At 51.5% G+C, this 26,658-nt stretch overlaps 2 protein-coding genes across 8 annotated transcripts in view; one reads left to right on the top strand and one right to left on the bottom strand.

The window, feature by feature from the left end:
* Window positions 1-4,275, top strand: part of STIM1 (stromal interaction molecule 1) — a 102,768-nt gene extending 98,493 nt beyond the window's left edge. For 3 of the 7 annotated variants that reach the window (XM_053384819.1, XM_053384821.1, XM_053384820.1), the window contains exons 12-13: window positions 1,647-2,064; window positions 3,199-4,275. In XM_053384819.1, coding sequence (XP_053240794.1) covers window positions 1,647-2,064; window positions 3,199-3,745 — 965 coding nt within the window. In that variant the 3' untranslated portion in view covers window positions 3,746-4,275. Of the gene's footprint in view, window positions 1-466; window positions 545-1,646; window positions 2,065-3,198 lie in introns of all 7 variants that reach the window. The other 4 variants (XM_053384822.1, XM_053384823.1, XM_053384824.1 and 1 more) reach the window with 2 other exon arrangements.
* A 3,130-nt stretch (window positions 4,276-7,405) lies between these two features.
* The window catches only part of LOC128412050 (sodium-dependent proline transporter-like), a 31,732-nt gene continuing 12,479 nt past the window's right edge, over window positions 7,406-26,658 (bottom strand). The window contains exons 3-15 of the mRNA XM_053384880.1: window positions 26,402-26,533; window positions 24,405-24,559; window positions 23,602-23,654; window positions 23,207-23,345; window positions 21,749-21,883; window positions 18,968-19,071; window positions 17,713-17,837; window positions 17,251-17,363; window positions 14,676-14,810; window positions 13,505-13,604; window positions 11,710-11,828; window positions 10,190-10,363; window positions 7,406-8,161 (exon numbers count right to left, since the gene is read on the bottom strand). Coding sequence (XP_053240855.1) covers window positions 7,997-8,161; window positions 10,190-10,363; window positions 11,710-11,828; window positions 13,505-13,604; window positions 14,676-14,810; window positions 17,251-17,363; window positions 17,713-17,837; window positions 18,968-19,071; window positions 21,749-21,883; window positions 23,207-23,345; window positions 23,602-23,654; window positions 24,405-24,559; window positions 26,402-26,533 — 1,649 coding nt within the window. The 3' untranslated portion in view covers window positions 7,406-7,996. The remainder of the gene's footprint in view (window positions 8,162-10,189; window positions 10,364-11,709; window positions 11,829-13,504; window positions 13,605-14,675; window positions 14,811-17,250; window positions 17,364-17,712; window positions 17,838-18,967; window positions 19,072-21,748; window positions 21,884-23,206; window positions 23,346-23,601; window positions 23,655-24,404; window positions 24,560-26,401; window positions 26,534-26,658) is intronic.

Raw genomic sequence — 26,658 nt, 5'->3', positions numbered from 1 at the left:
CCTGCATTTCCCCAATACTGGGAGGAGTGTCAGGTGGGTGGGAATTTGCTGCTGTGCTTCAAGGGACCCTGAGGGTCATTCAGCCCACCCCCCGGCAATTCAGGAATCCCATAGAATAGACTGGAACCTGCACCACCCTGGGCAGGAAAGATGAGGAGAGAGCGGTTGCTGGGGGTGTCAGCTGGGGGCAGACGTGGGGAAGGCAAGCCTGGGGGGTGGTGAGTGGGCACAGAGCCACGGAGTGGGAATGGGACCCCAACGGGTCATCTATCCCAACCCCGGCAATGGGGCGCAGAGCAGTGGTCTAGGTTTGGCAGGATTGGGGGGGCAGAGGGCAGGGCAGGGTCCTTTGCTTGCCGATCAGAAATGCCGATGTGAGGTGTGATGTTTCTCCCCACCAATGACGCCCCCCCTTTCTCTCTCCCCCACCGGCCTCCCTGCCCTCCTCCCCGTTGGCTAACGCCAGACGCAGCCTTGCTCTTGGGGCACAGGTTCAGCGACCGCTCATCCCTCTCCTCGGAGGACCAGTCCTGGAAATACCCCGGTTTGAGGATTATTATCTTGGATTCTCTTTCCACCCTCTGAACTAAACGCAAAGGGCAGGAAGGAGGGGCTCTCCTGCTCACACAATGGCACCAGCAGCCTCTCTGAGCACAGAAGCTAATTCTCACCTCATCCTTCCTTTCTTCCTTCATCTCTAGCCAAAAAAGTGCACACACGAACCCCCCACCCCCAAAGCTGGCATCTTTACTAACACCTTCCCTGGGGGCAGGGCCTGCTGGGACCCAGAATCACCCCCAGGCAGAGAGGAAAGCAGGGCAGGAGGGACTCGGGGGTCACCTGGACTCCGTGCCCTGAATGTTCCTGTCCACAGTCAGAGGCAGCGATGCTTCTGGATCCCAGCTGCTGGAAAATGCAGGAGGGGAGAGGGCCCTGGTGCTGCTTGCGGGTTTCCCATAATGGGTGTCTGCTTGGTCACTGTGAGAAGAGAAGGTTGGATAAATGGGCCATTGGCCTGATCCAGCGGGTGGGTCTTAGGTTCTCCCGTTTCAAAAGACCTGCCAGGCTGAAACCTGCAGTTCCTGGAGGATGCTTGCTGGCAAGAAACAAGAAGAAAGAGCAACCTGCCCCCTCCCCCTGCTTCTGTGGGCAAAGATTCATCGCCCCCCCCCCAGAGCCTCTGGAATATTAGAATTGTAGTGTTTGAAGGAAGCCCAAAGGTCATCTAGTCCAACCCCCTGCAGTTCAGGAATCACTTCAGCTGCTTCCTGGTTCTTCAGATCCCAGCAGGGCCCCCCTTCCTCATCTGCTTCCTGCTCCATGCGCCTCTTAACCCCTCTGACGTTGCTGCTTCCTTTGCATGCCCCTCCAGTGCCCAGGCACCCTCCTTTGAGCTTTCTCCTTCCAGTCGAGCAGCGTGTAACTCTTACAAAACAAGCAAAACAAAAGGCACTGCAAGGAGGAGCTGCCACAGCCATTTACTGGGAGCTCAGGGCGAGTGGGGAGCTCCTTCACTTCCCCGGGGGAGCAATTGGCAGTGGGCAGGGACAGGGTGCGAAAGCCGACAGCCGGCAGCCTCTCCTGTCTCCCTTGAGCCGCTCGCCCTCCTAATCCTCTATCTCTTTCCCTCCTCTCTCCCGGTTTAGCGCCCTCCATGTCCAGCGGCGTCCGCCAGCGCCTCGTCGACCCGCAGCACTCCTTGGGATCGCAGAGGTTGGTAGAGAGTCACCAGGCCGCCGGCCAGGGTGAATCGGGGCCGCTGGTCCACTACCTGCCCGGCAGGGTCACTCTGCGCCGGATGCCCAGCTTGAGCGGCAGCCAGCCCTTCGCCTCCGACATCCACGGCGGAAGTGCGGCAGCCTGCTCTCCATCTTCTTCCTCCTCCTCCTCGCCGCCGTCTCCTCCTTCCTCCTCCTCCGCGGGCCACTCGCCCTCCTCCGCTTCCGCCTGCCACGCCCTGCCCATCCTTTACCACCACACCACCTCCTCCTACATCCTCCAGGTGGATGCCCTGCCCCCTCCCGACGTCACCTCCGGGACGCGCTGCCGGGCCGAGAGCTATGGGTATTGTGCGGCTTCCTCCGGGAGTGGTGCTTGCCCTCTTGGCTTCCCCTCCGGGGCCCGGCCTGCCTTCCTAACCCCACTTCCTACCTCCTCCCCCCGGCAGAAGCATGGGTGCCCTCGGCTGCCGTCTTGAGGCCTGCCCTGCCTGGTTTGGCGTGTCATTGGCCCTCTCGCCTGGTGGTTCTGGCCAAGAAAAAAAGACGCTAACACAACTAACCGGCCAGCCACCTCCCTGCCTGACTTGGGCCGTCCTGTGATGCAGAGTGTGTTTTTGTTTGGTTTGCCTCCACTTCTCCCCGCTGCACAGAGTTAAATTACTCCAAGAGGGCTCTTGGTTTGAATCCTGCTTGCAGGTTCCCCACAACGGTCAGCCTCTGTGAAAACAGGATGCTAGATTAGGCAGGCTATTCGACTGATCCAGTGTGCTCTTCTGATGTTCTTAACCCTGCCTGGGTTTGTGTGTCGGTGTGTGTGTTTGTTTTGGACATCAGTAATTATTACTATTCTTATTAACCCCAGCCACTCCGGGCAGCCTCCAACATGTACAAAACATATTAAGACATCCCTAAACAGGGCTGCTTTCAGATGTCTTCTAAAAGTGAGTTTATCTCCTTGACATCTGAAGGGAGGGTGTTCCACAGGGAGGGAGCCACTACCGAGAAGGCCCTCTGCATGGTTCCCTGTAACCTCACTTCTCGCAGGGAGGGAACTGCCAGAAGGCCCTTGGGGCTGGATCTCAGTGTCTGGGCAGAACGATGGGGGTGGAGACGCTCCTTCAGGTATACTGGGCTGAGGCCGCTTAGGGCTTTAAAGGTCAGCACCAACACTTTGAATTGTGCTCAGAAACATCCTGGGAGCCAATATAGGTCTTTCAGGACCAGTGTTATGTGGTCCCAGCGGCTGCTCCCAGTCACCACCAGTCTAGCTGCCCCATTCTGGATTAGTTGTAGTTTCCTAGTCACCTTCAAAGGTAGCCCCATGTAGAGCGCATTGCAGTAGTCCAAGCGAGAGAAAACCAGAGCATGCACCACTCTGGAGAGAGAGTGCGCGGTCACACATTTTAAAATCCGGGTTCCTCACGCCCTGCTTTCTTTTTCCTTGTCTCTCTCTCTCTCCTGCTCCCCCCACCGCCAGAGATTTATCGCACTCTGACTCGGATTCCTCCATCCCTCACCTGAGCAACAGCCAGCGCACGTCCAGCTCGGCCCCCCGGCTGCCTGCCCGGCCAGCGCTGCTCAACAAGTCGGAGGAGGCGGCAGTGGCGGCCGCCTGCGGCTACAGCAACCGGCCGGCGGAGGCTTCCTCTCTGCCGGAGCCCTTCCCCGAGAGCCCCATCCTCATGAAGAAGGCCGTGATGCTGAACCACGGCCTGGAGAAGTCGTCCAGCCTGGGGGAGATCAGCCACGCGGCCGGGGCAGGGCCCCCCTCCCGCCAGGCCCACTCCGACTCCTCCCGCTCCCACAGCCCCAGCTCCACCGAGCCCGACACGCCCTCCCCCACCTCCGACCCCCGGCTCAACAGCCAGGGCAAGGCAGGCAACAGCCGCATCCCCCACCTGGCCTCCAAGAAGAACGCGGCCGGCGGGGAGGAAGACAGCGGCTCCACAGGGGAAGAGACCGACTCCTCGGGGCAGGGCAAGAAGAAGTTCCCCCTGAAGATCTTCAAGAAGCCCAAGAAATAAGTCCAGGCCGGGGGGGTTAGCAAGGAGGGAACCCCCCAGCCAAACACCCACACTGGGACGGAGCAGGAGGCGAGGGGAGGGGGAGCACCTTGAGGAGGAGGGGGGCAAGAGCACCCACCCACCCACCTCTCCTCCTCCTCCTCCTCCCCCAGGATCCCTCTGCTCTCCGGGTGGAGGAGCTGCTGGTGAAACGCCCCTATTTATTTTGTGACGTCGGCCTGGCTGCCTTCCTCGCGCCAGAGGTGGTGGTGGGGGTCCCTTGCTTTTGGCTGCGCATGGCTTCAGACGAGCTCTCCCTCCTAGCCCTCTCGCCACCGCCACACCGTGCAACACTGGATCCGTTCATCCCGCCCCCCTTTGTTCGCTGCTTCCCCTGCGCACCACAGCAGCCCCAAGGAGGCTCAGTGGCCCACCTCATAAGGAGGGAGAGGGTTTTGCAAGGGGGTTGTCGCTGGGGAGCTTGGGGTGGTGCTCGCCTTACTTGTCCCACCCCCCATATGTGGGTTTACTTTAGGGACTAGCCCCTTTGCCTCAAGCGAAGCAAAGAAGGGGCAGGAAGAGGGCAGGCCAGGGCTGCTGGGAGGAGTGGGGAAAAAGAGGGAGATGAACTCCAATCGGCCTGCAAAAGCCCGTTTTTAGATCCCTTTGTTAACAGCTGTTCGTTACAGACAAAAAGGGGCAAGTTCAGCGCCGAGCTCTGCGGGCAGGAGACCACAAAGCGGCCGCTTGGCCCCAGAGCAGCAGGGGCTTTCCTTCTCCCCACACCTCCCCTCCAGGTGGAAAGAGGCCTTGTCTTTTCTGCAAGTGGTGCTTGGCTTTGGGGGGGGTCCCTGCAGGAGCTGGGGGGCGTTCTTGTGTCTGCTTTCTGGCTCACAAATGAGCAGGAGGCTTCGCTGAGCCTAGAAGCCTTCTGCAAGAGCTTCCCCACAACTCTACCTTTGGAGTTGCTGTCTGCCCCGGGACGTCCCTGCTACAGCCAGGTCTTGCCCTATGCACATAGGACGCAGGGAGACCGGAGCTGGCCCAGCTTCTTGGCCATGCCAGGCGCCCGGCTGTGTGTCGCCAAGGGGAGGAGACCCCTTGCACCTCCTGGGCTAGAACCTTGCAGTCTGGGAGGTGGGCAGCTCGTGTGGGGGTGCGAGAGAGCTGCCTCCCATTCGCTCTTGCAGACTCTGTTTTGTTTTGTTTTTGCACTTTGGAACAAAGGTGGACAGGTTTGGGCCGCTGGTGGCCTCCCTCCGTGGCAGACACAGGTCCTCTTCCCCGACAGCAGCCTCCCCTCCAGAGCCATGCCTGCATGCCTTGCAAGGACAGAGGAAGGGCTTTGGGGAAAACTCAGAGACTTGATGGCCAAGCTGGCACCGCTTTGAGCTTCCTGCTGCTGCTTCTCCATCTCCAAGCGCCTGCGCCGTCCGGGCCTTGCTCTGCCAGCTTGACAATGTCCGGGTCTGGCGAGGAAGCCGAGAGACCGGGCACTTACAGGGAGGGGGGGGCCTGGGCTTGGCTCAAGCAGAGGATGGGGCGACCCCACCCCCCAAGTTCCACCATCCAAGGCCATGAAGACTAGCTTGAGAACCCAGAAGGATCGTGGTGCTCCCTTCTACCCTTGCCATGCACCAGAGGAGGCACGACGAGCGCCAAGGAAAGCAGCCTTCACATCTTCTTCCTCCCATGAGGTCCCGTCTGGCTGCCAGCTTCTGCCCTGGGCAGCGATGGGCACAAGGAGAGCACCCCATTCTCCCCAGCGCCAGGCCACCCTGCTCTGCACCTGCCAAGTCTTGATCTTATTTAATGGCCATTTCATAAAACTGTTTTCAATCCAATAAAAGCATGTAGATTATTTTAAGGCGGCTGTGTGGCGTCGGTGCCTTTGGCAGGGGGGGGGGCAGGCAGGAAGTGGCGGTTGGGCAAAAAGGAAGGGTTTGCTTTGGGCAGCATTGCAACACGGCCTTGGCTGAGAGGAAGAGCTCAGGAACAGCCCTCTGCCTGAGGGGCAATTTCCCAGAGTTGGAAGGCAACCCCCTGCAATGCAGGAATTACTATTTTTACATTCATTTATACCCCACATTTTCCTTGGTAAGGACTTGGTGGCTCACAGCTGAAGGATCCCTGTCAGATGGTCGTCTGATCTCCGCTTAAAAACCTCCAAGGAAGTCCGTTCCACTGCCGGACAGCTCTTGCCGTTGGAGGGGAGGGGGGCACACCCAGAAGGGCCTCAGAGGATGAGCTCAGGATCTGGGTCAGTTCATGTGGGGAGAGGCAGTCCTTGAGGTATTGTGGCCCTGAGCTTTGAATTGGGCCCGGAAACAGATTGGTATCCAGTGCAGCCAGTCCAGGATTGGCGTCCCAGGCTCAAACCGTCTTGCCCCAGGGAGCAGCCTAGCCACAAAATTCTACATCAGCAGACATTTCCTAACTGTCTTCAGGGTCAACCTGTGCTATAGCATTGCAATAACCATTTATGCACACTCTGTGGGTTGTGTGTATGTACCCTAATCCCTACCCTGGGCTGTCTTTGGCCCAGTTCCCAAGGGAGAGGGAAAAAATCAACTGCACCAAGGCACTTGGAAGAGATCAAACCATTTATTTAGGAGGAAATCTTCAATTTCCCCTGGAAGGGAGGGGGGAGCTCTGCTTCCACATCTGGTCTTCACAGGGGTTGCATCTTCCAAACCTTTCCCAATGCCCTTCCCCGCACTTCCGCCAACCAAAGCCCCACACAATTAGAACCCGGTTCCTACTCGTCCCCACATTGGCACGCACAGATCTGAAGAGAAACAGGAATACAACAGAGCAATGGAATGCAGAGACTGTGGGCAAGTGATTCCTGAACTGGAGGAGCAATGGCGGGGAAGGGGCTCAAGGAGGGAGAGTATTCTGCTCTGGTCAGACCTCACCTGGAGTACTGTGTCCAGTTCTGGGCACCACAGTTCAAGAAGGACATTGACAAACTGGAACGTGTCCAGAGGAGGGCAACCAAAATGGTCAAAGGCCTGGAAACGATGCCTTATGAGGAACGGCTAAGGGAGCTGGGCATGTTTAGCCTGGAGAAGAGGAGGTTAAGGGGTGATATGATAGCCATGTTCAAATATATAAAAGGATGTCACATAGAGGAGGGAGAAAGGTTGTTTTCTGCTGCTCCAGAGAAGCGGACACGGAGCAATGGATCCAAACTACAAGAAAGAAGATTCCACCTAAACATGAGGAAGAACTTCCTGACAGTAAGAGCTGTTTGACAGTGGAATTTGCTGCCAAGGAGTGTGGTGGAGTCTCCTTCTTTGGAGGTCTTTAAGCAGAGGCTTGACAACCATATGTCAGGAGTGCTCTGATGGTGTTTCCTGCTTGGCAGGGGGTTGGACTCGATGGCCCTTGTGGTCTCTTCCAACTCTATGATTCTGTGAGACCCAACTGCCTGCACCTTCCAGAGCATTAATATCAGGGCAGGGCTAGGGGACCCCTCCAGCTCCCACCAGCCCCAGGCAGCATTGCCATTGGTCAGTGCTGATGCAGGTTGATCCCCACATCCCATAGGAGAGCCAGTCGTTATCCAGGGGATCGGGTCCTTCCCTACACCGGCTTGAGCTCGGTTACTTCGTTGGCTTCGCACTTGGCACCTAGCAGGGACTCTGTTTCTTTTTAGACTCCCAAGTTTGGCAGACAAACATCTGGTCGAAACCCAGCCCTCCACTGGCCATCTGCTTGGGCCACTTCAGCAATGGGGGCGAGAGGAGGGAAGAGGGAGCAAGGAAGAATGACGGGGCACAAAGGAGGAAGCAGCCCAAGGTTTTCCTGCTGCTCTGCAGCAGACAATGTCCTGCTTGTTTTCTTCCTGGCTGGAGAGTCAGGTGTCAAAATGAGAGAGAGAGGAACGCTTCGCCAGTCCAGAAAGACTGGCTGGGACCCGGCCTCTCGAGCGAGTGGCACCTCCTTGGCAAGCCATCCGTTGAGTTGGAGGAGCTCTTGGAGACAGCAATAGCCTGCCACGTTTGTGAGCCCAGCAGGGCTGGCAGATGGCACCGACGTTGCCACAGCAGGGTCTGGAAGAGTCCTGCCAGCCCTTGGCCACCTCCCTGTTACGTAGGGAAAAGAGCTCTGAAGCCCTAGGCAGGCCTTGCAATGAAGAGTTTGGCCCCCGGCTCAGACTCTCCTTGGCAAACAGCCGCAGGGCTTCCCCAATGCCATGATGGGGATGTCCCAAGGAAGTCGAGATGGGCGGTTGCTGTTGGCGAAGGCGGACAACCGCGGCTCCGTTCACCCACAGATCGATGCTTCGTCGCTGTGCGGCGGCTGCCAGCCCCCCGTGAAGTCGTTGTCCGTCAGGTTCACCGTGTAGGGGACATCGATGATCTCGTGAGACGCGTCTCGGCTGCTGGCAGTGCGCCAGGAGTTCAGAGGGCGGATGGCTTTCCTGAAACGCTGGGACAGCAGTGGAGAAAAAGCCCGTGAGCTTCTGAGTTCAGCTTTGAACCCCCAAACTTCTTAAAAGAAGCATGAGGGCTGAGGACTCCAGGAGCTCTGCATGTTCAGCCCCCCAACATCCCCCTGGTAGGGTTGGGAAGATCCTCCTATGGAACCCTGGAGGGCTGCTGCCATACAGTGTAGGTCAGGGATCACCAACCTCGTGCCCCCCTCCAGTCATTGGACTACAACCCTTTTCAGCCACAGCTGGCAGTCAGGGATGATGGGAGCTGGAATTGGAAGGTTCGGGAAAGATTAAAAAGTAGGTCCTTCCTCCTGCAGAGCAAAGAGCGTGCTTGAACTATGGAACTCCCTGCCACATGAGGCAGCAATGGCCACCAGCTTGGATTGCTTTAAAAAAGGATTGGGTGAATTCATGAATGAGGAGAGAGCAGTCTGTGGCCACAATGGCCACCCTCTGCTTCTGAATACCACAGGGGGAGAGAGGGCTTGTGCTCAGATCCTGATTTTTTGTTTCCCATTAAGGGCACCTGGTTGGCACTGTGAGAACAGGATGCTGGAACTAGAAGGGCCATTGGCCTGATCTTAGGGTCTTCATCCAGCAGCTTCCAGAAGGAAGTGTCTGCGCAGGCAGACTTTGAGCTGGGTGGATCAATGGCTGGTCACAGTAAAAGGCAGCTCCCCGTAGTCATTTGCCTGCCGCCTAAGCTGGCTTTGAGACATTACCTGCCGTTTATCGTCTTGACTGTTTAAAGTGCTCCATTAAGAACAATATAATAATAATAATAATAATAATAATAATAATAATAATAATAATAATAATAATTTAATGCTGTGTTACTTTTATTGTTGTTAGCCGCTCTGAGCCCGGCTTCGGCTGGGGAGAGCGGGATATAAATACTATTATTATTATTATTATTATTATTATTATTATTATTATTATACTTATACCCTGCCCTCCCCGGCCAGAGCTGGGCTCAGGGCGGCTAACAACATTAAATTACAGTAAAAACATAATAGGAAAAAAAATACCAATTTAAAATACTGGTTAAAATGCAATTTAAAATGCAGCCTCATTTTAAAAGTGGCCCATAGATCAAAACCATAAGGGGAGGGAAACATAAGGGTCAGACTGAGTCCAAACCAAAGGCCAGGCGGAACAGCTCTGTCTTGCAGGCCCTGCGGAAAGGTGTCAAGTCCTGCAGGACCCTAGTCTCTTGTGACAGAGCGTTCCACCAAGTCGGGGCCACTACTGAAAAGGCCCTGGCCCTTGTTGAGACCAATCTAACCACCTTGCGACCTGGGACCTCCAAAATGTTGTCATTCGTGGACCTTAAGGTCCTCCACGGGGCAAACCAGGAGAGGCGGTCCTGTAGGTACGTGGGTCCTAGGCAGCATAGGGCTTGAAAGGTCAAAACGTCACCAGTCAAAACCAGGTGATGTTAGATGACCCTGGGGGTCCCTTCAAACTCTGTGACCCCTGCAAGACAGGCCAGCTTGCCTAAGGCCCTCTGCTGAGTAGTGGCAGAGGTGGGGTTTTGAACCAGGGAACCGTGCAGCCCAGGGGCAGGAAGTGTAGAATTGGACGAATCCAGTGGTTCTCAACCTGTGGTTCCCCAGATGTTGGACTACAACTCCCATGATCCCTGAGCTCTGGCCTTGCTAGCTAGGGGTGATGGGAGTTGTAGTCCAACAACATCTGGGGACCCACAGGTTGAGAAAGGCTGCTCTAATCCAACCCCCTGCGATTCAGAAATCTCAGCTCAAGCATCCACGACAGAAGGCCACCCAATCTGTGTTTACAAGCCTCCCAAGCAGTCCACAAACTCCCAAGGGGAGGCTGTCGAATAGCTGCTAATGTCAGAAAGCTCTTCCTGATTCTTAAGTCAGAAACTCCTCGGAATCCCTCGGTTTGGGGCCTCCCTTCCGAAGCAGCAGAAAACAAGCTTGCTCCCTCTCTTCCACGTCAAGGCCTTGGAAGGTGTCTATATCACATCACCATTCAGCCTTCTGAATCATACTCACATCTGCCAGGGTCCCCGACTCCTTGAAGAGGGCGATGGCTGCCCAGAGAGGGATCTGGATGCAGGTCAAGACCCCCATGCAGATGCCCAGAGCCTCTCCCCAAGGGGGATATTGGTAAGTGCCGTAATGCAAAGTCGTGCTGGACAGATCCAGGAAGATGTAGAAGAGGATGAACTGTGGGGAGGGAGAAGGAAACACAAGCAATCGTTGGAGGATTCTGGGAGTTTCAGAAAGGGGCAGTCACGTGTGAGGCTCCCCACCTCCTGTGTGAAAGGAGCAGAATGGTTTTCTTGCTATTCCGGCAGCAAGCAATAATAATAATAATAATGATAATAATTTATTATTTATACCCTGCCCATCTGGCTGAGTTTCCCCAGCCACTCTGGGTGGCTTCCAATCGAGTGTTAAAAACAATACAGCATAAAATATAAAATATTAAAAACTTCCCTAAACAGGGCTGCCTTCAGATGTCTTCTAAAAGTCTGGTAGTTGTTTTTCTCTTTGACATCTGATGGGAGGGCGTTCCACAGGGCGGGAGCCACCACCGAGAAGGCCCTCTGCCTGGTTCCCTGTAACCTCACTTCTCACAATGAGGGAACCACCAGAATGCCCTTGGAGCTGGACCTCAGTGTCTGGGCTGAACGATGAGGGTGGAGATACTCCTTCAGGTCTACTGGGCCTTTGAGGCCGTTTAGGGCTTTAAATAATCTTTATTGTCATTGTCCCATACAGAACAGCGAAATTGAAAAAATCTACATCAGACATTCAAAAACCAACAAGCCTGCTATCCCAGCCTGGTTAGCCCCCTAAAACGAAGCACCAAAACTTTGAATTGTGCTCGGAAACGTACTGGGAGCCAATGCAGATCTCTCAGGACCAGTGTTATGAGGTCAGAGACCACAGTGACGGCCGTGAAAGGCCTATAAACAAGGGAGAAATTTGCCTCCCTAGGTCTTCCAATATCACAATGCATACCTCATGTGACGTTTGCTTCCTGTTACGTTCTTCAGGTTACGTCCCGCAGCAACCTAGAAGTACTGGAAAGGGTTACTTCCGGGTTTCGCCGCTTGCGCATGCACAGAAGCACTAAATCACGCTTCGAGCATGCGCACAAGCACCAAATCGTGGCGTGCACCTGTGCAGATACGGCGCTTCAGGTTGCGCTCTTTTCATGTTGCGAACGGGCCTCCGGAACGGATCCCGTTCGCAACCAGAGGTACCACTGTATACCAAAGAAGAAGAAGAAGAAGAGTTTGGACTTGATATCCCGCTTTATCACTACCCGAAGGAGTCTCAAAGTGGCTAACATTCTCCTTTCCCTTCCTCCCCCACAACAAACACTCTGTGAGTCCAACCCAGGTTGCAAAAATCCAGGTTCAGAAAAGGAAAGCCAAAATGATCAAAATGAACACTCGGCTTTCACCATCCAGTTATTTAAATCAAGATGAACAGTGGCAGGAAGCTGATAAAAAATCTCTGCCCTGCCCCCACCCAAGCGGAAGGGTGGGGGGGCGACATACCAGCAAGAGCCCTGGCGTGAAGACCACCCAGCAGGCCTTGAAGTACAGCACCAGCTGGCTGCACCAGGGTGGGCAGCGGCAGATCATGTCCACGATGTCTTGGCAGAACTTGTTGATGCCTGCGTGGTTGGGGAAGAAGACAAGGAAAGGGAGTTAGCAGGTGGGGGGCAGCGTGGCAGAACCCCCCCCCCGGCCACCGCACCCTCAACTGGGACACCTCTCCATGGTTTACCATATTTTGCCGTGTATCGGACAAGGGTTTTTGACTCAAAAATCACGTAAAAAACCTGGGGTCGTCCAATACACAGATAGTGGCATGGGGGGGGGGGTGGAGTAGCGGTGCGCCGCCAGCCAGCTTGTTGGCGGGAGTGCAGATTCCCTGCATGGCGGGTGCTCCCTGATGCTCCCGCGCGGCGGCATCAGAGGAGGTTGTGCTCCCGGGATCGCAACTTCTCCTGATGCCACTGCACGCGGGAAATGATCTAGGGCAGGGGTGTCAAACTCAAATTCATCGGGGGCCGCATCAGCAGTTTGGTCACCCTCAAAGGGCCGGTTGTATCTGTAGGAATGCATGTAAAGTGGAGGTTTCCTGTGTAGAACGGCCGGCGCCACTAGAGGGCAGACGTTCTCTGGCTTGTAGGCTGCCGCGCATGCGCTGAAGAGGCGGCTTTCTTGTGTCAAAAAAAAAAGAAAAGCGAGAATAAAAGGTGAAGGCTGGCGGCCTGCGGCGGCTACACGGGCCACATGACGAGGTCTGGCGGGCCGGATTCGGCCCGCGGACCTTGTGTTTGACACCCATGATCTAGGGAGTGTTTCCGGCCCACAGCTGTGTGGGAGAGAGGCTCAACAACTTTGCGCCATCTCCCCTCATTTCCCTAAAATTGAGTCCTCCCCCCAAAATAGGGGGGGTCTTATACAAGGGGACGTCCTATAGACAGATACGGTGATATGGGTGAGCTGCATCATGGAGTTCTCACGGCAGTCATCCCCTTCTCCGGCTGGGCCACCGCGAAAAGAGGAGTTGGGCTTCTTCTGACGTGGCTTTGGGGTCTCTCTCCAAACAAGCCACGAGGGCTGACCAGGGGTTGCTCCTGGCTTACCGCTCCATAAGACGCACCTGACCACAAGACACACCCAGTTTTTAGAGGAGGAAAGGGGGAAAGCCCCATTTTTTTGTGAATCAGCTCACAGTTGTGCGGCTTCTTTTGCAAAGGGGAAAAATCCTGTTTTTATGGGGCTCAACTCACAGTTCTGCAGTTTCCTTAGGAAAGGAAAGGGAGCCATTTCTACAGTTTCCAGACAGATAATCTAATCAGCCAGTCACATGTCGCTGGGGAAACAAACAGCCTCCATCTGCAGAACATTAAAAAATGGAGGCCTGGGCAAGGGGCCGGAAAGGAAGCCAGTGACCGACCACACATTTGCTCCATAAGATGCACAGACATTTCCCCTTACTTTTTAGGAGGGAAAAAGTGTGTCTTGTGGAGCGAAAAATACGGTACTTGAAGATGCTTGAAGAATCTCCTCTTCTCCAGGCTAAATATCCCCAAATCCTTACACTGCGCCTCTTGAAGGCTGAGTTTAAGAGCCCTTTGGAGGGTGCGGGGATGACAGAGAGAGGTGGGAATTCGCCTCAAAATCTTGCCGTGCTCCTCAAGGCGCTGGCTGCCCTGTGGGCATCCAAATGCCTTTCCAGGCAATGCCTCAAGTTGGCGGTGCAGCAGGAGGAGAAAAAGTTGGAAGCCAGGAGAGCTCTGGAAGAAACTGTGGGTGGGGACGCCTGCAAGGTACTCACCGTAGAAGAAGGTAACTCCTAGGCACATGAAGAGGGCGATGATGATGAGCCCAAAGCTGGTGCTGTAGGAATCCATGAGGGTGAACCAGTAGATGCCGCCCTGGGGAGGGAGGAAAAGCCACACACGTGAGAACGGGAAAAGAGCCTTGCTGGATCCAGGTAGTCCACTATCTTGTTCCTCTTTCCAAGCTCCCTCCAGTGGCAGTGAGTTCCACATTTTAACTATGTGAAGGAGGACTTCAACAGGGCAGAGACATTGTGCCCTGCAGCCTTCTTGCGCTCGAATCCCACTTGCCGGTTTCCCTTTGGTTGGCTGCTGTGGGAACAAGCTGCTGTGGGAACAAGCTGCATCTTGGTTGGCTGCTGTGGGAACAAGCTGCAGGACTGGATAAAATAATAATAATAACAACAACAACAACAACAACAACAACAACAACAACAACAACAGTAATAATTTTTTATTTATACCCCGCCCTTCCCTGTTTAAAAACCGGGCTCAGGGCGGCTAACAGCTTGATCAAGAATGCGACTTAAAAAACAGCATAAAATACAACATAAATAAATACAACAGCAGAAAGATAACATCTCAGGGAAATTTTATGCTCCATGTATATAGGCACCTTCTTTAAACTCTTGAAGGGGTTAAAAATCAAAAGCACCCAATCAGTATGATCCTCAGTGATAGCCTAGTTTCACTGAAGTCTCGTCCAGAGACATGCGAATGGGCAATGCGAGTCCCCCCTTGTTCACTAGTTAAAGGTAAATGGACCCTGACTGTTAGGTCCAGTCGTGGACGACTCTGGGGTTGCGGCGCTCATCTCGCTTTATTGGCCGAGGGAGCCGGCGTACAGCTTCCGGGTCATGTGGCCAGCAGGACTAAGCCGCTTCTGGCGAACCAGAGGAGTGCACGGAAACGCTGTTTACCTTCCTGCCGGAGTGGTACCTATTTTTCTACTTGCACTTTGAAGTGCTTTCGAACTGATAGGTGGGCAGGAGCTGGGACTGAGCAACAGGAGCTCACCCTGTCACGGGTATTCGAACCGCCGACCTTCTGATCGGCAAGCCCTAGGCTCTGTGGTTTAACCCACAGTGCCACCCGCGTGACTCTTAAATAACTCAGTTCCCCCCTCCCTTGGCCTGATCCAGCAGGCTCTTCTGGCGTTCTGCTTACCTCTGTGATTAGCAGGAGCCCCAGAAGGTAGAAGGCAAAGCAGAGAAGCCCCAGGAAGACGGCTTTGCGCCTCCAGTCACGAAGCGAAGGGAACTCGTCCATCACTGCCGTCGTGATGCCTTCCATGTTCCCAAACTAGAAAGACAGAGAAACATTCACGGTTTTTTTTTTTTAAAAAAAAATTATAAAATTTTCAAATATAACAATAAAGGAAAAACATTCCATTCGAAATATACATCCAATTTTTATCTTTCCACTTTCAGACTTCCTTCAGTCTATCTGGAAATTTTTCATATTATCACAATTATTCACATTTCTTCCATCTATATTGTTGTTTTTTTTAACCAAATTAATCTTAACAATTATTATAAAACAATATTTCTTTCCATTATTATCACAGAGCATCTTGAAAACCTACAAATGTTAATTGGCCTTCACATATATTTTTAATATACTCTGTAAATTTATTCCAGTCTTTGGTAAATCTCTGGTCTCGCCGGTTCCAAATTCTCCCCGTTAGCTTGTCTAATTCTGCGTATTCCATCAACTTCATTCTCCATTCTTCTTTCGTCAGGATTTCTTCCTGTTTCCATTTTTGTGCCACCAAAATTCTTGCCGCTGTTACTGCATATAAAAACAACTTCTCATCCTTCTTTTTTATGTCATTTCTTAGTATTCCTAACAGAAAAGTTTCTGGTTTCTTAACAAAGGTATATTTCAACATTTTTTTTCAATTCATCATAAATCATTTCCCAGAAACCTTTCATTTTTTTACATTCCCACCACATGTGATAGAATGTTCCTTCTTTCTCCTGACATTTCCAACATTTATTACTAACTTTATAATCTTTCCAAGTTTTACTGGTGTAAGATACCATCTGTATAACATTTTCATAACATTTTCTTTTAATGTAGTACATGAAGTAAATTTCATTCCTTCTTTCCACAATCTTATCCAATCATCAAATTGAATATTATAACCAAAGTCTTTGGCCCACTGAATCATTGCAACTTTAACCTCTTCATCCTTAGTATGCCACTCAAGTAATAATTTATACATTTTAGATAAAATTTTGACATCATTATTCACAATTTCTTTTTGAAATCTAGATTTTTCATCTTGAAAACCTCTTTCCAGCATCTCTTTTTTAAACATCGTATTCACTTGGAAGTAATGTAGCCAATCAAACACATATTCTTTAACGTCATCATATGGTTTCAATTTCCATTTATTTCCTTCTTTTGTAATTAAATTCTCATATGTAATCCAACTCCCCGTCATATTGATCTTCTTAACATTCATTACCTCCAATGGCGACAGCCAGAATGGAGTTTTAAACTCTAATAAATTTTTGTATCTATTCCATACTTCAATCAGCGGACCTCGGAAAATGTGATTTTCAAAACCTTTATGCACTCTTTTTTCCTCATACCATAAATATGCGTGCCAACCAAATCTATTATCATATCCTTCTAAATCCAGAAGTTCTGAATTTTCCAACTTTATCCATTCTTTCACCCAGCAAAGACATGCAGCCTCGAAATATAACTTTAGGTCTGGCAGGGCAAAGCCTCCTCTATCTTTTGCATCCGTTAAAATCTTAAATTTTATTCTAGGCTTCTTGCCCTGCAGACATATCTTGATAATACTCTTTGCCATTCTTTAAATATCGTCACACCTTTAATTATTGGTATTGATTGAAACAAAAACAACATTTTGGGTAGCACATTCATTTTTACCGTTGCAATCCTTCCCCAAAATGACAACTTAATGAGAAACATTCACAGTTAGGGTGTGGGGAGTCCAGCACCCACAGCGCCTGCCTACCCGCCATTCTGACCTACCCACCTCCTTCCATGGGTTACAATTTGACATGCACTTCCCCGCAAAATGAAATTGTGCAAAACGCACTTGTAAGACTGGTCCCATCCACTTGCGCCATGCACCTTTTTTGCCTCGGGCCTGCCAATTATCAGAGCATGCCCCCCCCCAAAAAACCACACACACAAAGGAAGGATCTATGGAACTCCCTCCCACAAGACCACCAACCTAGGTGGCTTTAAGAGAGGATCAGACAAATTCATGGAGAAGGAGAGGACCATCGATGGCTCCTAGCCAGAGGCAGTGATGCTTCTGAATCTCAGTTGCTGGAAACCCCAGGAGGCGAGACTTGCTCTGGTGCTCAGCTCCTGCCTACAGGTTTCCCATAATGGGCATCTGTTCGGCCACGGGGAAACCAGGTGGGCCACTGGCCTGATCCTGCAGGCTCAACTGGTGTTCTTATAGTAGTGTTGGCCATGTCTGAATGTCTCCCCACCCCAGTTATTGGACTGGCCTTTAAAACTGTGGTTTCATCTGACATAACCCAGTGGGTTCGAGCGTGGCGCCGATAACGCCAAGGCTGCGGGTTCGATCCCTGTCTGGGGTCAGCTGCACATTCCTGCATTGCAGGAAGTTGGACTGGATTGATTCTTCCAACTCGGGAATTCTGTGATTCTCTCGCAGAGTCTGGCTAGCCTTGGGCCTGCGGAAGGAGGGGTACCCAGAGCAACATCTGGAACATCTGGAACTGACCAAGGTGTCCACTCCCAGTGTGAAGAGCATCAGGAAGAAGAGGATGGACCAGAAGGCCGATCCCGGCAGCAAAGCAAGGGCTTCTGGGTAGGCCACGAAAGCCAGACCTGGACCTGGGGAAGGACGGAAGGAAGGAGAGATTTTGGGGCCGTTAATCCAGCTGTGTTTGGCAGAATCAATTGCAGGGCACGGAGGACGAGGCCACACCCGAGGCACCTGGGATTTACGCCCTGGATGCCACAGCCACACTTGTCAAGGGGAAGCAGGGTGGACCGAGGAGTTCTGGGTTCGAATCCCACCTTGGTCCCGGACTCCCAAGCAGAAGGCTTATTCAGAGAGGAGGTGAGGAAGCGACCCATCCAAGTTATCCTCTCCAATCATTCCCCGCTTTGATTGGCAGGATGTAAGCCCCTCCCAAAACAGACGAGGACCCACCTCCTCCTTCTCCTCCTGCCCCCCTACCTGAATCTGCCACTTCCCCCACAGGGACCTTCTTCCGCCAAGCCATGTGGCCCAGGATGGAGAAGATGGCGAAGCCGGCGAAGAAACTGGTGCAGCAGTTGCCAATGGCGATGACCAAGGTGTCCCTGCAGGAAAAGACGTGGAGGGAGGGAGGGAGGGAGCATTCGGTCCCTCAATTAGCAGCGATTCCTGCATTTGCAGGGGGGCTGGACTAGATGACCCTTGGGGGTCCCTTTCGACTATGTAGTCTTAGGATACTATGTGCTGAAGACACGCCTCTTTGGCACCTGAGAGACATATTTAGGACCCACTCTAGCTGCAATTGCTGTTTGTTTTGAACTGTTTTAACATTTAATTTTATGTCATCATAGTCTGCCCAGGGACCTGGGCTGGGTAATATTATCTCACCCCTAACTCTAATAAGAATTATATTTTTATAGATAGATAGATGATAGATAGATAGATGATAGATAGATAGATAGATAGATAGATAGATGATAGATAGATAGATAGATGATAGATATAGATAGATAGATAGATAGATAGATAGATGATAGATAGATAGATATAGATATTTCCTTCATGGATCACTGCCTGGTCATGGCGAAGGGGCTCAAACAACTCAGAGAAGCTATGAGCTACATCGTGCATCCCAGTAGTGGTGTATGGAAGTGAGAGCTGGACCATAAAGAAGGCTGATCTCCGAAGAATTGATGCTTTTGAATTATGGTGCTGGAGGAAACTCTTGAGAGTCCCATGGGCTGCAAGAAGACCAAACCTCTCCATTCTGAAGGAAATCAGCCCTGAGTGCTCACTGGAAGGACAAATCCTGAAGCTAAGGCTCCAATACTTTGGCCACCTCATGAGAAGAGAAGACTCCCTGGAAAAGACCCTGATGTTGGGAAAGATGGAGGGCAGAAGGAGAAGGGGACGGCAGAGGACGAGATGGTTGGACAGTGTTCTCGAAGCTACAAACATGAGTCTGACCAAACTGCGGGAGGCAGTGGAAGACAGGAGGGCCTGGCGTGCTCTGGTCCATGGGGTCACGAAGAGTCGGACACGACTAAATGACTAAGCAACAACAACATATATAAATCTATTTATCTATCATCTATCTATCTAATCTATCATCTGTCTATCTATCTATCTATCTATCTATCATCTACAAAGTGGGTTCAGAGCTGCGAATTATTTTCTTTTCTGAATGCATTTTGTAGATTTCCTTTGGAGCACTCGCAGCCCGACAGTCTCTTACCTGATCACATTGTTGTCAAACTTGTTGTAGGAAGCCATAGAAAGGAGCCCCCCAAAGCCAATGCCAAGGGAATAGAAGATTTGTGAGGCAGCATCGTTCCAGACCTGGGGTGGGGTGGAAAGAGATTTTTTTAACCCAAAATTCACTTCCCAACCCTCCTGTGGAGCGATTTGTGCAACACCGATTCCCCAAGTTGCCACCCTCTTCATTTGCACACATTAAAAGCCATGTGGCGCTGCAGAAAAGAGTGTCCCTGAGCATACATTCTTGGGAGAAGAAACAAGGCTGCCGGAACTGAACTGGGGTGACTGAGCTGTTATTCCTGTATTGCAGGGGTTGGACTAGATGCCCCTTGGGGACCCCTCTCCAGCTGTTCTGCACTATAGATCCAGCCAGCTGTGCCAGACTGGGCTGATGGGAGCTGTAATCCAAAACCTCTGGAGGGCATCAGTTCAGCAAAGGCCAGATTAGAAACTCAAATTTTATAATTTGTTTCATTACAGCCCCCTCTTCCTTCAAAGAGCTCCAGGTGGTGAATATGGTTCTCCCCATTTTATCATCACTGTTAGAATTCCCACTCCATGATTGCAGTCATGGGATTGTTGTCTATCACATGATGGTGTATGTTTTGACTCCACAGAGTGGGAAGTGACGGAGACAGGATGTTTGTATTCCTGTGTTCCGTGAAGTGGGACTATTGTCCTTGTTCTTTTTCTCTTTGCCGTCTGATGCTGGAGAGAGAGGGAGCCATGTTGCTGTGCTCCGTGTGTGTTTATATGTAAATAAAGTAGATTAGCCAAAATGCTGAGTTCCTGAGGTCTGTTACGCAAGCTGCAAAGACTGCAGATCCCTAAGTGTGCCGGTGTCTGCTGGAATCGGTCGCTGTGATGTTCGGGCTGAAGAAAGCTTTTGAAGACCCTGAATGATCGACCAGGAGGGAGGCAGGGAACATGCCAGTTGGGCATGTGTCCCTGCCAGGGTCCTACTCGAGTGTAGGCTGAGCTCCTGACAATCGCAACAACCCTGAGAGGCAGGTTCAGCAGAAAGAGGCAACAACTGGCCCAAAGCCATACCCACCGAGCTCCATGACCGAGTAGGGATTTGAACCCTAGACTCACCCAGGCCTTTTCTGCGGTGGCCCCCTCCAGGGAGGCTCATTCGACCCCTTTAGGCACCAGGCAAAAACGTTCCTCCTCAACCAGGCCTTGGGCAGATTAATATTCCACAGCCTTTTAAATGTGTTTGTGGCAGGGGGACGATGGGTTTGTTCTTATTTTTGTTATGTATTTTGTGTTTTCATATTGTCATTTTATGTTGTGAACCGCCCTGAGAGTGAAGGGTGATACAAATTTAGTAAATAATAGGAGTCCTACACTCTTAACCACTGTGCCAAACTGGAACTCTCTGTGAACATGAAAGTTGGATTATCCGTGCTGCCTGTCCTGGACTCTGCATCGCAGACTACTAAAAGGTAAAGGTAAAGGTACCCCTGCCCGTACGGGCCAGTCTTGACAGACTCTAGGGTTGTGCGCCCATCTCACTTAAGAGGCCGGGGGCCAGCGCCGTCCGCAGACACTTCCGGGTCACGTTGCCAGCGTGACAAAGCTGCATCTGGCGAGTCAGAGCCGCACACGGAAACGCCGTTTACCTTCCCGCTGGTAAGCGGTCCCTATTTATCTACTTGCACCCGGGGGTGCTTTCGAACTGCTAGGTTGGCAGGCGCTGGGACCGAGCAACGGGAGCGCACCCCGCCGCGGGGATTCGAACCGCCGACCTTTCGATCGGCAAGCCCTAGGCGCTGAGGCTTTTACCCACAGCGCCACCCGCGTCCCTATCGCAGACTACTACTACTACTACCGTATTTTTTGCACCATAACACTCACTTTTTTCCTCCTAGAAAGTAAGGGGAAATGTCTGTGCGTGTTATGGAGGGAATGCCTACGGGTGGCATGCCTACGGATTTTCCTCCTCTAAAAACTACGTGCGTGTTATGGTCGGGTGCGTGTTATAGAGCGAAAAATACGGTAATTTATTATTTATTTAAAAACTTCACTAAACAGAAGTCTTCTAAAATCAGATAGTTGTTGATAATAGTTGTTAATAATAATAATAATAATAATAATAATAATAATAATAATAATACAATGGTACCTCAGGTTACATACGCTTCAGGTTACATACACTTCGGGTTACAGACTCCGCTAACCCAGAAATAGTGCTTCAGGTTAAGAACTTTGTTTCAGAATAAGAACAGAAATCGTGCTCTGGAGGCGCGGCAGCAGCAGGAGGCCCCATTAGCTAAAGTGGTGCTTCAGGTTAAGAACAGTTTCAGGTTAAGAACGGACCTCCAGAACGAATTAAGTACTTAACCCGAGGTACCACTGTAATAATAATAATAATAATAATAATAATAATAATAATAATAGTAATAATAATACCCTGCCCATCAGGCTGGGTCTCCCCAGCCGCTCTGGGCGGCTTCCAACAAAAGATTAAAAATACATTAAAACATCAGTCATTAAAAACTACAGTAGTCCATCAAACATTAAAAGCTTCCCTAAAGAGGGCTGCCTTCACATGTCTTCTAAAAGCCAGATAGTTGTTTCTTTCCTTGACATCTGATGGGAGGGCGTTCCACAGGAAGGGAGCCACTACCGAGAAGGCCCTCTGCCTGGTTCCTTGTAACTTGGCTTCTCGCAGGGAGGAAACCGACAGAAGGCCCTCGGAGCTGGACCTCAGTGTCGCACCCCCCATCCCCAAGAACCCCCCTGCCAGGCGTACCTGAGCACTGCTCAGCCGGCTCCAGTCTGCGGAGAGGTAGAATCGCACACCCTCGATGGATCCCTCCAGAGTGGCTCCTCGGATGATCAGCACCACAATGACCATGTAGGGGAAGGTCGCTGTGAAGTAGACCACCTGGGTGGGGAGACAAGGGACAGGCTCTGAGCGGGGTGTGTGTGTGTGTGTGTGTTAGGATATTGATATTCTGTTCCACCTTAAAACAGATGTGTGGATTATTATATGTCACATGTCTGTTTACACTCCACCACAGCTTGCTGGGAACTTCCGATTGTGTGTATAGCTATTGCTTTTGCTGCCTGCTCCTGGACACGAAGGGGAGAAGACATGTTTTTTTCCTTTTTCCTGATGTATGCTGAATAAAGGTAAAAGGTAAAGGGACCCCTGACCATTAGGTCCAGTCGTGGCAGACTCTGGGGTTGCGGCGCTCATCTCGCTTTACTGGCCGAGGGAGACGGCGTACAGCTTCCGGGTCATGTGGCCAGCAGGACTAAGCCGCTTCTGGCGAATCAGAGCAGTGCACAGAAACGCCGTTTACCTTCCCGCCAGAGCAGTACCTATTTATCTACTTGCACTTTGACGTGCTTTCAAACTGCTACATTGGCAGGAGCAGGGACCGAGCAACGGGAGCTCACCCCGTCGCGGGGATTCGAACGGCTGACCTTCTGATCGGCAAGCCCAAGAGGCTCTGTGGTTTAACCCACAGCGCCACCCGATAAACTGCTTGTAAATATGCTCTCGCAGTCATCTCCTGCCACTTCTGTCTGCGCAGTGTTATTTACTCGTGCTCCAGCTTCTGAAGCTGTGGGTCGCTGTTTCATGCTGAGCCAAGGGACTGGAGATCGCCCAGCTTACCGGCCGGTGGGCTGGAGCCAGCTGGGGGCTAGCAAATTGCCCCCGTTTTGTTGGATGCATCCCAACAGCCAGCCCCAGACCCCCCCCAACAGGAGTTCAAGGGAGGGGAGAGCAGGGGAGGCAAGGGACTGACCCCCCCCCAAATTTGGGCACCCAGAGCCAGAGCCAGAGCCTTAGCGAGGGAGATGGACAGGTGATGACTGACAGCATTTGGGGGTGGGGCAGGAGATGGCAGGTGATGAGGGAAGGGCCGTAGCTCAGCGGCAGACCATTGGCTTGGGATGCAGATGGTCCCGGGTTCAATCCACCTACTGGAGTCTTCAGGTATGGCTGGAAGAGACTCCTGCATGAAGGCCTGGGAAGCGGTTGCTGCCAGCCAGTGCAGACAACACTGGCCTAGGTAGGCCATTGGTTTGACTCAGTATCAGGAGATACGACTGGCAAGGGATTTGGTGTACAATATACAGTTGTCAGCATGGGGGAAATTATGGAAAGAGGATTCCGAATGATGAGCACTAGAAACTTTGTTTTATTTTCTGAAGGACGATGTCTCTCACAGATGTCCCCCCCCCCCAAGTCGCTCACCTTTCCTGAGCTGTGGATTCCCTTGAGCATGCACAGAAAGATGACCAGCCAGGCAAGCAGCAGGCACAGAGCCAGCGGCCATCTCACGGGGCCAGGGTCGCCCAGGCCGGTGCTGTGGACCACGCCTAGGACCTGTTCGCTGGGAAGAACAAGCGGAAAGGCTGGAGACAGGAGGCCGTCAGGGGGGCGCACTCCATCCCCAACCAGCCCCCTTTCTCCACGCCCAGCCCAAAACAAAACCCAAAAGAAGTCCAGCTTGGCCCCCTTTTTCCCCCCCAGTGGCCAACCTGCAGGAACGGCAGTCAGGTGGTCAGCTCTGAGCTCCCTCCCCCGGGTAACCCCAAGGGGACCTTCAGGGAACAACAACAACATTGGTAAATAAAAACAGCACTCACTTCCAGAAGGCTTCGCTGGCGCTGACTCGAGAGGCGTTGGCCCAGGATTCGTTCTGAAATGATAGCGAAGCAGTTGAGCAAAGTGCATTTGCACCGTTCTCCGCCTCCTCATTCAATCCCCAACAACAGCCCTTCGAGATGGGCCGAGAGGCAGTGACTGTCCGGCCCCCCAGAGTCGCCCAGCAAGGGCAAGTTCCTGCCCTGCACTTCGCTGACCCCCGAACCTGTTCCCCAAGGATTTCTGCTGTGGGAAGTGGCTCATTGGTGCGACAGAACCCTTTGCTTACAGGACGGCAGAGGGTTGGGCTAGAAGACCTGATTCTATAAAGTTATGTTTCCAGGCAAAATGGTTCACAGGATATGATACAATACAACAATCATCTTTATTGTCCCATACAAAAGAACGAAATTTAAAAAAATCTACATCAGACATTTAAAAACCCACAAGCCTGCGATCCCAGCCTGGTTAGCCCCTAAAGTCTGATGCCCTATAATTGAATAAAATATACTCACATAAAGACTACCTTACACTGCATTTAAAACCAAAATCGCATTTGAATAGGAACTGTTTCTCAGGTGGCTGGTCCTAGTCTACATAACCCTGGACCTTCTTCCAGAAGGCAGAAGCTGAAAGAGATAATTTCCAGGGTGCGCACTATCCTGCGCTATCTCTGCAGCTTTCTTATGGCACCTGGCAGCATAGATTTGATCCAAGGTGGGAAGAGGGGTGGGGAGACCCTCTCCCAGACACACACACACACACACACACACACACACACACACACCCTGCTCCCCAAGTGCACCTGCAACTGGCAGAGGTGGGCGTTCTGTGGGGCATCGCAGGACCAGGGCAGGGGGCTCTGCAAAGACATGCCCAGGTAATAGAAGGTCCAGGCAATGATGATGTTGTAGTAGAGAGAGACCAGCGAGGAGACCAGCAGCATTCCGATCCCAATCCCTGCAGAGGAAGAAGAGGGGAAATCAATCGTAGAATCCTGATCAAAGGGCATCCTGATCAAATTTGCAGATGACACCAAACTGGGAGGGGTGGCTAACACCCCAGAGGACAGGATCACACTTCAAAACGACCTTGACAGATTGGAGAACTGGGCCAAAACAAACAAGATGAATTTTAACAGGGAGAAATGTAAAGTATTGCACTTGGGCAAAAAAAATGAGAGGCACAAATACAAGATGGGTGACACCTGGCTTGAGAGCAGTACATGTGAAAAGGATCTAGGAGTCTTGGTTGACCACAAACTTGACATGAGCCAACAGTGTGACGCGGCAGCTAAAAAAGCCAATGCAATTCTGGGCTGCATCAATAGGAGTATAGCATCTAGATCAAGGGAAGTAATAGTGCCACTGTATTCTGCTCTGGTCAGACCTCACCTGGAGTACTGTGTCCAGTTCTGGGCACCACAGTTCAAGAAGGACACTGACAAACTGGAACGTGTCCAGAGGAGGGCAACCAAAATGGTCAAAGGCCTGGAAACGATGCCTTATGAGGAACGGCTAAGGGAGCTGGGCATGTTTAGCCTGGAGAAGAGGAGGTTAAGGGGTGATATGATAGCCATGTTCAAATATATAAAAGGATGTCACATAGAGGAGGGAGAAAGGTTGTTTTCTACTGCTCCAGAGAAGCGGACACGGAGCAATGGATCCAAACTACAAGAAAGAAGATTCCACCTAAACATTAGGAAGAACTTCCTGACAGTAAGAGCTGTTCGACAGTGGAATTTGCTGCCAGGGAGTGTGGTGGAGTCTCCTTCTTTGGAGGTCTTTAAGCAGAGGCTTGACAACCATATGTCAGGAGTGCTCTGATGGTGTTTCCTGCTTGGCAGGGGGTTGGACTCGATGGCCCTTGTGGTCTCTTCCAACTCTATGATTCTATGATTCTATGAATCATAGAATGGAAGAGTTGGAAAGGACCACGAGGGTCATCTAATAATAATAATAATTTATTATTTAACGTCTTTCCTTCTGCAGTATTGGATGGCAGGTTGGGAGGAGTTCCCTACCAGGACAGACTTTGCTCCTGTGCCCAAGACATTGATTCTATAGAACATATTTTGCTGCACTGTGCAAAATACAAGCAAGCCAGGACTGAACTGGCATTACCCTTGCTGGTACCTTTCCCGGGAAAATCAGAGGCTCCCTATGTCAAGTTCCTATTGGCAGACCGGACAAACGCTAGAACATTAGCAGTGGCGAAGTTTTTATTGGTGGCTGCAAGAACCAATGATCCCTATCTTTAAGTCTCAACAAAATGCTTGTTTAACCTGGAGGTAGGCTGTCTGAATTGTGCGTTGCTCAATCTCTCAAGAGTCTCCTCCAGCACCAGAATTCAAAAGCATCTATTCTTCGGTGATCAGCCTTCTTTATGGTCCAACTCTCACTTCCTACATCACTACTGGGAAAACCATGGTTTCACTATACGGACCTTTGTCGGCAAGGTGATGTCTTTGCTTTTTAAGATGCTGTTTAGGTTTGTCATTGCTCTTCTCCCAAGAAGCAGGAGTCTTTAAATTTCGTGGACAAAGACAGGAGGAGCTACAAAGGGTTAAATGTCTACCAGGTATGCTCAGGTATGTTGCAGATTTAGCTGCGGTTAGTGGCTGGACACAGGTCTTGGAACCCGGAGTCTTGAAAGGGTTACAGGATTTGTCCTCAAGGGACGGAAAACCACGCCCCCCCAAAAAAACCTTCAAGGCGATTTGCAAGAGAGATAAAGGAATCAATTGATCACTATGGAAATACGAACAGCAATACTTTTCAAGCTGCACCTGGGAGCACCTACCTTTCAAGAGGGGGCAGCACTTCCAGACGGTGATGGGTCCTGCGGCGCCATATTGGCCCAGGCTCAGCTCCATCAAGAAGAGAGGCAGCCCAGTGAAGAGAAGCATTATGGCGTACGGGATCAGGAACACCCCTGTGGGACGCAAGGCAGGCCTTTAGTCAGGGATGGGGGGGCGAACCCCAAAACTTGTGCATGGCTTAATTCGACTAAGCAGGACGACTGATTCCCCCTTGTTTTAAGCAGATGTTCAGGATTGG

The sequence above is a fragment of the Podarcis raffonei genome, chromosome 4 (assembly GCF_027172205.1).
Source record: "Podarcis raffonei isolate rPodRaf1 chromosome 4, rPodRaf1.pri, whole genome shotgun sequence".
Lineage (NCBI taxonomy): Eukaryota > Metazoa > Chordata > Lepidosauria > Squamata > Lacertidae > Podarcis > Podarcis raffonei.
Note: the sequence above shows the minus strand (reverse complement) of the source record. Positions and strands in the feature narration are given on the sequence as shown.